We start from the raw sequence: 9,718 nt of genomic DNA, 5'->3' as shown, positions 1-9,718 counted from the left end.
TTCCTCTTTTTTCTTCTACACTTTAATGCAATCTCACCAAAGGATAGTTCATTTGCAAGTGCTGGCTCTGTTTATAGACACACAAATGTGTAATTAAGAAGTATGGAGCTATGACACTGTACAAAGTCAAAAGCTGCATCTCTCAGCAAAGTCCCCCATCTTTATGAGTGAGAATATGTACACCCCCGGCCTGTCAGCTCTTTAACTGCAGGGTCTAGACACCTGTTGTCCACACCAACAATCTTCAAATAGTAAAGCAGAGACTCTTCTTAAAAACTGGCAATGCTTTCTGGTAATTTACAACAGTGACAGAGCCAAAAATGAGGCAGAGTTTTTTTTTTTAGTTAAAATGACTACTGTCTCTCTAGGTTGTCCTGCAGCCTATTAGAGAAACAGGGTCACAAGGTCAGTGGGTGATCCTGGTGTAAACTACAGAGAACATGTACTGAGCATGACTCCTCTCGTCCCATTCAGATCCACTGTGTTAAATGGAGGAGTGCAGAGGAGAACACAGGCATGCAGGTGGGTGGTCACATATACTGAACTATACTGAGGTTCATGAGAATACCATGGAAAACTCCTAGTGACTGACTGACCTGCTGTAATGTATACACAGCCTGAGATCTCCACATGTGTTGGCCTGCTTGTTTAGACATTCAAATTAATACTCCAAGTGTGTAAAACAACAGTTCTGAGTCATAAAAAAGATGAGGCTTATCCAGTACTTACACCACTGTTTTAATGGTGATGCTAATGGTAGTGTTTGTCATGGGGTGGAGGGATTTTTGATTTTCATAAAGTCTTTAATGTGCTATTTCAAACAGCATGGGACCATAAATCATTGGGGCCTGCTTAAAAAAAAACACCTGCCTTGCAACTGTCAAAGCTCTAATGGCAGTGGTTACTAAATAAATCACAGTGAGCTGTAATTTTCAATTTCTGAGAAATGATTACACTGAGCATCTGTCAGTGAATGCTATTTTAATGACTGCTGCTGCACTTAAAACCCCAGTATCACTGTTTCGCCATCTTATCCTACGCCCTTAAAGTTTCTCCTGAGTGATGTGGCAGTTGCTTGCTCTGTCATAATGGGTTTTCATCACAGCTCTTAAGAAAATCCAGGGGTCCACTGACCCCAGCTTCCAACCCACATGCTCTCATTTTCTCTTTCCTTTTGTTTTCTTCCATTGTTTTAATCATAAGCAGAGATGCAGATGAGAAGCTCAGTATGACCAGCAGTCTAGTTTGTAATCACAAGCCAAAACCTTAAGCCAAAGCAGATCAACACTTCATCCCAGATGTAATCCTTTAAAAATGACCCTAAATCAAAAGATCATAATGCCTAATTGGGATTACTATTCCAACTATTCTCAGGTCAACACCATATAGTATCTGTATGAACAAGACTAAGAATCAACACCCATTCTAGTGGCTCTGTGACACTGCACAATGTTGCTTTGAGCTAAATGATAAATTCATGTTCACAACGACAGTGCTAAGCAGTTTTGATGTCAACATTTTTTTTACCACCTTAGTTTAGCAGATTACCATTCTAACACTTGCTAACTAGCACTGAACAGGCACAGCTGATATTGAGGAGAATGTCATTAGTTTTGCAGGTATGTGCAGAGTTTGGGGTAATTAAAAGTTTCCAATATTGGTGCTATATTTAAGGTCAAGAACTCATCAGAGCTACAATAATTAATCCTGAAGGGAACATGAATGTGTTCTGATGATGATCATCCAGTAGCACTGACAGATTTCAGTTAACACATTTTAATCTTACTGTGGTGCTAGAAGAAACATCAAGAGATCAAGTAGGAATCATCTTCTAAGCACTGTGGATGTGTATAACTAATTTCATTAAAGTCCATCCACTAGTGGCTAAGACAACTGGTTAATCTCAAAGTGGTGCCACAGGAAAGATAGGGGAGCCCACAGGTCAGAACAGTTCATCCTTTGGGGACTATTAATATCTGTACAATTTTTTTGTCAGTCCATCTATTAGTTGGTATATTTCAGTTTGGACCAACTGACAGAACAAGACTGCAGGCCCTACAGCCATGCCACCATTGTGACTAAACAGAGAGAGAAGCAAGAGCAAGAGCTGACACCGGCAAAAAGACTGTTACAAGACACATCCAATTCTTTTCTCAATTTACAGTATAAACATGTACACAATCCTAATGAATGTGCTCAGCTGGTTGGGCCATTCCTTCCAACCTACAGCATCCTTTGGAAAGCTGTATAGCACAGATGCTTTGTGTTATCTTTTTAGTGAAGTATGGATAAAGGCTGCACAACATAAGGGCTTCAACATAAAGGCCTGTTATGCAACTAACCTGCCAACCTAGAACAGACTCCTCGACTTCTTCAAAACATAATATTCCTGCCATTGTCCTTGAATGATTTGGCAGAAAACCTCAAAAGACAAGTAAATATTATGTTCAGCCCATGAGTGCCTTTGTAGTCGACAGAGACCTAAATAATGAGCTGTTTGCGCAATTTGATTTAAGCTCTCAGGCTCCAAAGCTGATTGTGTCCTTCATCTCTTCAATGAAGGATACAACTGAATAACTGAACCACTACCAAATATGTGCATACTGTATGGCATAGCTTAAATTAAATGGATTTATTTTATAAAGCCAGACAATGAGAGGTCTCATAAAACCCTAAAAAAGATCTACACATTCATTTGAAGTTTAAATTTTGCTTACTGTTATTACACTTAGCTGTACTGTAGGGTAGAGTGTAAGGAAGTAACCTGCTTTGCAGCCTCACAGTGCTTCCCCCTGTCACTGCTGTGCAACCTAAGACAGGACAGGTAATACGCCCTCTCCTCCTGTGCACATGGTCCATGTTAAGAGACGTGAAACTACTGAAGCCCCGGAACAATACCCTCTTTTTTTTGGAGCGCACAGGTTCCTGTTGTCTTAAGATGGTCTCCCTCCCCTGCCAGATTCTTCAGTGTTTGAACCCAGCAGTAATGTGTAAATCCCACTTGCACACGGTTTTCCTTTAGCCAATGATAAAGTTTAAAAAAAAAAAAAAAAAAACACTGCCTCAATTCTTTGGGAGAAAGATTATATGAGCCAGTGCTTACTTTTTAATGGCTGGGCTCTGGTCTTAATCAAACAATGGCCATCTGGATCACATCTCCCTGCTTCTCCCCCATTCAATCAGAAACACTGAAAGGCTGCTCTACACAGGACAAAATCTGGGTGCAACATGTCGTTAAGAGTCCACCGATTTCAGAGAACATCCCTGATAGGGAGGACGATGATGTGGAGATTCCAAAAATCCCAAATCATACCACCAAGTGCCAAACAGGCCAGTCATCTTCCACACCTTACTTTCAAACAAACATTCCTCCAGTGCCTGCCAGTGTCAGACTGTGTGCCCCAGGCTACAGGACAACAGAGTTCAGATCAACACATCGTGACTGCTTTTTCTCTGTGGCAAAATATCAAACTACATGAAATAAGGAAGCTATTACTTTACCTCGCATGTGGAAAGAAATAAAGTGAAATTAACCAAACTCAAAAGGTGAACTATATCAGTGTTCTTCAGAACACACTGAAGGTCCTGTGCTTTCAACACTCCAAATAAAAGGCCAAGAATAACGACTTCCTTTCCTGTTCGACAGTGCTCTTACGGAGAAACACGGGGGATTTCATGTTGAATAGGAATGGGGAAAATACTGTATTTTAGCTACTGAAATCTGGATCCACACTAGTTACTGCAGTAGAGCCACAGAAGAGGGAGGATGAGCCTTACTTAAAATGATGCATGGATCTGAAAATTGCACATGGACTCATCACATTTCAAAACTGTGGTTAGGACAGTTACCATTCACAAGGGACCTACAGTGTAACTAACACAGCATAAAGCTCTGTGCCTGCCATCATAATGACTGCTTGCTAATCCTCCCACACTCTGAGAAAGTGATCCCGAGGCACCTCACTTATCACCACTGTGTGCCTCTTTCCGACACCTTAATCGCTCCCTTTTCGTGCGCATTTAGAGCTCAGCTAGTTGCTTTCCATCTCCCCACACATCATTTTGCTGTGTGTATGCAGCCCACAGGGGCCTTAGGAGTCATAAACATGGTCGGCCCCACTCAGAGACACCTAAACTCAATTGTTGTGTCTGTTCAATGGCCACACAGCCTGCAGCTTTTTTTTAATTACTGGACGCTGGTATAAATATACTGACTGGTAGGACTGGAAAGGTGTAAACTGACTCGCAGTGAGTCTCTCCAGCTGCTGTCATGACATAATCACCCTCACAGAGAGATGGCCACTCAATAACTTTTGTCTAATCTGCCTAATAAAGCCGTTTTTTTTCACACACTTTCTCCCAGCTGCTAGCCTTCTTACACATCACCCTTAGAGGGTTACACCCAAGGCTGGCAAATGTCTCTTACTACAGTATGCCATAAACAAAACATGGAGAGGATTTCTACCTGCAGGACTTTAATAGTAACCTGATTTAACGTCTCCAGTATACAGTGAGGAACAAAATAACAAATAAATTCTTTAAAAATCATACAATGTGATTTCCTGAAAATCTTTTTTAAATTCTGTCTCTCAGAGTGGGAATGCACCTACAATGTGAATGTCAGACCCCTCCATGATTTCTAAGTGGGAGAACTTGCAAAATCGCAGGGTGTTCAAATACTTCTGTTCCTCACTGTATGTGGCCTGCATCTCTTCTCTTACTAATTTAAATGATTTACTATGAGCCTCCCCTAAATTGCAAACTACACAAAATACTGCACAATAGAATACAAAAGGTTGTCTGTTCAGCTTCTAACTGATAAACACTCCATAGAAAATGTGTGAAAATTATTTACATCAATACACTTTTAAAATAAAATAACAGGTACTATTCTATAGCTGCATCGTCGAGAGCATCTTGACCAGCTGCATCACTGTCTGGTATGGCAGCACTACTGCTATGGACCGCAAGCACCTGCAGAGAGTGGTAAAGACTGCAGAGAAGATCACCAGGATCTCACTGCCCTCTCTGCAGAGCATCTACTATCGCAGAGTGCGTAGGAAAGCTGACTTCATTCTCAAAGACCCCACCCACCCCCAGCATGGACTGTTCACACCTCTACCCTCTGGTCGGAGGTTCAGAAGTGTGAAATGCAGGACCTCTAGACTGAAAAACTCTTTCTGACTGCCATCAAACTTCTAAACAGCTGACTCAGGAACTACACATGCATAATTGCACACTCACACTGACTATTTGTACTATTGCTGGCTATTTGCATAGTATACATTCTCTCCATTATATTGTGTTCTTCTATTTTTCAATATGCTTCTTTCATTGGCTGTTTTAAAGTGCCTTAGATTTTGTGCATTACATACTTATCTACTTTATATTTCACTTATATTGTGTGGCATTCGTGTGGACCGCAAAGTAAGAATTTCATTGTACAGGGAAATGCGTTCAGTACACTGGGGGAATCATGTTCACACACATCCATGGGGCTGTTTGCAACACTGGTGGTTATAGTGTCATCTTCATCATTATTCCTCACACTTACCAAATGGGGTTTTGCTGTTGTTGAATGTCCATATGCATGAGATGTGCATACCTGAGCAGGTAGACAAAATGTTCAGTTATCATAATTGAGCAACGTGTTTGTTAAACTGATGTGATGCACAGTTTCAAGACCATAACACACAAACAGTAATTTTATCACATTGACCTATGCTGCAATTATAGTGCCTGTACAATTCATAATCTACACAAACTGCCATGGCAAATTTCTACTGAGGTTTCTTAGCATCATGGTTGGTAGGGTCAATCTGAACATTTAATTTTTGGATCTATATCTGACTCTGTCGGACCAAGCTCAGGTCATCACCGCAGGCTGGTCTACTGTCTGTATTAGCTGAGGAGTGTGAAAAAACATAATCCTCCCCATATTCTGCACTGTAAAAGACACAAGCTACTGTTACCTTTGGATGCTTTTCCCCAACACAAGGTATAGCTTATTAATTATCCCCCACTGATCATCGATGGTGCTGTAGTGGAGAGAGTGAGCAGCACCAAGTTCCTGGGGGGTGCACATTTCTAAGGACCTCTCCTGGACCAACACCACCACATCACTGGCCATGAAGGCTCAAGCAAAGACTACCTCTGCTGCTTTGCACAAACTCAGTACATTCTGCCTTTTGTTATATTACATGTAAATCTGCTGCTGACTGTTTTTTTACCATCATATCTGCTGCTGTTGGTCATTTGCACTACTGTCCATGTACATTTCATAAGCTACTATGCACCTCATCACCAACGCGCCTGACAATCTTCTTGTTATTTATACTACTGTCACTGACTGTACATAGTTTTGAGTCATAGCCTATTAGGAGGTACCATTTAGTTTTATCCTAATTACTTTAATTTAGCTTTCTTATTCTACTTTTATTCTATTTTGGTTTCTTATACGGTATGGCAATCAATCTTAGGTGAGAGAGAAACAGTATTTGATTTTTCTGTATGTCCTGCACATATAGTGAATTGACAATAAAACTCTGGGTTACAGTTCTATGCATTCATGATGCCATTCTGTATTAGATATCTGAATTTGTAAAGTTATAATCTTAAATAAAGGGCCTCAAAAAGAATAAAAGTATAACAAGGCTGGCAGTTCACTGACTACAAAATTCTAGATCTTTAAAAACCAGCAGCACAGTTATTTGATGTGGCTCCTATGATTTTGAGAGATTAATGAACAGTGTAATCAGCTTGGTGGAACTATAACAAACATGCAATACTTAAGTGGTAACAATGACAAAATAAAATTTCAGCAGGCACATTCTATGTTCTACCACATGTAGCTTCTTAGCAACGTTAAAAATGCTTCGTGGCTCTCCACTGTGGCTCTTAGAACACAACTGAAACATACCCATCATCATACAATTGAGTATTCGATTTAGGTTAAGCTTTTACAGGCACTGGCAACTCTGTATGACACTAACAAGACTTTTCTGTGATTACAACAACAGATGCAAAACTGTATCATTTTCCAACTTCTCAGATAGTAAGAACATTTACAAAACTGAAAACATATGGAAACCCAGACAACAAGCCAGACAGACAGGATGAGTGAGAAATACACTTAGAGTCGCAGGCTGTTGTTACAAAATCCAAAAGAGATTCTTTAAAAGCAAACATCTGAGTAAAGATAAAATAAACTTTACAAACTTGCCAGCAACAAGTAAAAAATGTAAAATGAGAGAAATGGGTTGCACAATCAGTACAACCCATTTCTGATTCCTTAAGATTTGCAATACTGCAACTGAAAAACAGTGCTGTAGAGATAACTTTTTTTGTAGGCCAACCCAGAAAACAGTATCACCCTGGTTCCCTTGACAAAAAGTCGATGGCATTTTTTCATAGGCTTTTGGGTTATTGCAGAAATAAAGCTCTGTAACAAACAAAGGTTTATGGCACTACACGTTCTGTTCAGCAAGATAATCTTCACAGGTGAACACCACTTTTATGATGTTTGAAGCCCAAATATAATCAGCAGAAGTAATCTATCGTTAGGCTATAAACAAACTACACCACCGTTCCATGACTTGAACGTCACCACCACAACTTCCGACTTATAATTTGATTTATAGTGTCTACCTCTTCTACAAAATCCTTTGCTCTTATCATGACCTGATTTAGCTAGTGATCATGGCTGGGTTGGTTAGTTAGAATAGTTTCCAAGTGCATGAGTTTGAACATAATGAAGCTGTAATGACAGACGAATAAATAGATGAGTCTGTAGTCAGCGTGATGATGGTTAACATCCCCAATAACTTCTGTAGTCTCATTTAGCCACTTGTTAACAAACTCTTTTTCAAGACACGTAAAAGTATTAAAATCACAAATGAGGTATTTACTGACATTTTATTTTGCAGAACAATGTGTATGTAACAATGTATTGGCCTTGTGGTAACCACAGACCTTATTTCAGATGTCTAACCAAAAACCCACAAACTTCAGGGCAAGGGAACTGGAAGTGCAAAAATGCTAATACCTTTCCATGTTTTAGGACTCACTACTATGGCACTCTATGGGTCCATCCCACGTTTCATATAAAATCGGTTCAACAACGCTCCAAGTCTTATATTGCCTCTGAGGACCAAAAAGCAAAGAACGTGGATACATGAAGTTTTTTGTGAACTGACATGGCCCTTTATGAGAAATCAGTTAATGACTGGACACTACATAAGAACCTGAGGAAAGGACCTCTCATGTCATTTATAATGTGTTTCCTCAAGTCCTTTCACCACACATATTTTCCTCTCACCTTACTTGAGCAGGATTAAGACACAAGGAAAAGATGGAAGTGAGAGAAACGACAGTGTTTATAAGAAACTTGGGATTCACCCTGTGTAACTGCCCATTTTAAATGTAAATATACCTATAACAAAGTGACTCTCACCTATGCTGTCTGGATTTGTGTATTGTTAATGTATGATGCACTGGTGCCATGAGGGATGGGTCACAAACTGGCATGACACTTCAGTTCAATTCACCTCAGTTTCTAACACCAGTGCAGTATAAAACAATGTACAGCAGAAGTCAATCTAAAACATTATATTGCTCTGCCTTTAATTTGCTTTACTTAAGTAATTCATACGGTTGTATACAATGTCAGTTTCCCTAAAACATCACAGCTGCCAAAACTGCTGAGTACAGCGATTCTGGTAGAATCACCATGTTATCAAAAGGCTGGCATTCCTTACACCAAATTAATTACAAGGAATCTTTCATGCTGACAGCACTTTATGCTGTGAAAATAGAAACTCCTAATTTGAATAGGTACACCTGATCTAAACATTTTGGGAATTTAGACTGAACCCTACAGGCCACACAAGGCTGTGTAAGAGACACAGTAAACCCCATCACCAACCATAAGAGAGCATGTCAGCATTTATGAAAGGCCTGTGAGTATTTTAAGGTTAGATGTTTGGTGTTTCCCTGTCACCCTACTTACTCTCGCTCCTTCTCACTGAGCCTGTCAGAGATGGTGTCCTTGATAGACGAGCGTGAACCCTTGTGGATCACTGGATACCTAAGAGGGATTTGCAGGAAGTACGAGATCATCAGAACCAGGTGTGCTGTGTAACCCAGGGCGACGGCTATGCTCCCATCATCCTTTGCTGCAGGACACAAAGTAAAAAAAAGAGGCTCCAGTAAGTACCAGTAAGTAGGTAGAGTTTTGTTCAGCAATAAAGAAATGTACTATTTAATCCATCAATGGACTTGTAAGCGAAAGCCTCAAAGCTTATAAACTAAAGCAAATTGAATTCAAATGGCAGCATTTTAATAGCCCAAGTCAGTATTTTATTATATAAAATGATTCAAAGCATCCAGTCAGTGATTACTGTACTCTCACTACATGGAAAAATAAATTGTATTTACATAAACCATGCCGACAATCCAAACCAAAATCTATAAACAGCCAACCAAAGATAGCGTGGTAACAAAGTATTCACAGAAGGAAGAACAGTTGCATTCATATGGGAGGAAGTATTTTGAAAGTGATACAAAATGTGGCACAGCACACACAGTATTGAAAACACTGGCTGCAGTGGGATACTGAATTTTGTTGAGATATGTACTTGAAAAGCAAAAGCATCACTTTTAGCTGTCCCCTCTCTATCCAAATAACTTTATGGGTAGAAAACTGGATGTCTCTGTGAAC

The 9,718-nt window shown here is 39.9% G+C and overlaps 1 protein-coding gene across 2 annotated transcripts in view; it reads right to left on the bottom strand.

The window, feature by feature from the left end:
- The window catches only part of uvrag (UV radiation resistance associated gene), a 96,462-nt gene that overhangs the window by 44,185 nt on the left and 42,559 nt on the right, over nt 1-9,718 (bottom strand). For both annotated transcript variants that reach the window (XM_020622072.1, XM_020622073.1), the window contains exon 12: nt 9,008-9,173. In XM_020622072.1, coding sequence (XP_020477728.1) covers nt 9,008-9,173 — 166 coding nt within the window. The remainder of the gene's footprint in view (nt 1-9,007; nt 9,174-9,718) is intronic.

Source organism: Monopterus albus, unplaced genomic scaffold (genome assembly GCF_001952655.1).
Source record: "Monopterus albus unplaced genomic scaffold, M_albus_1.0 scaffold272.1, whole genome shotgun sequence".
Taxonomy (NCBI): domain Eukaryota; kingdom Metazoa; phylum Chordata; class Actinopteri; order Synbranchiformes; family Synbranchidae; genus Monopterus; species Monopterus albus.
Note: the sequence above shows the minus strand (reverse complement) of the source record. Positions and strands in the feature narration are given on the sequence as shown.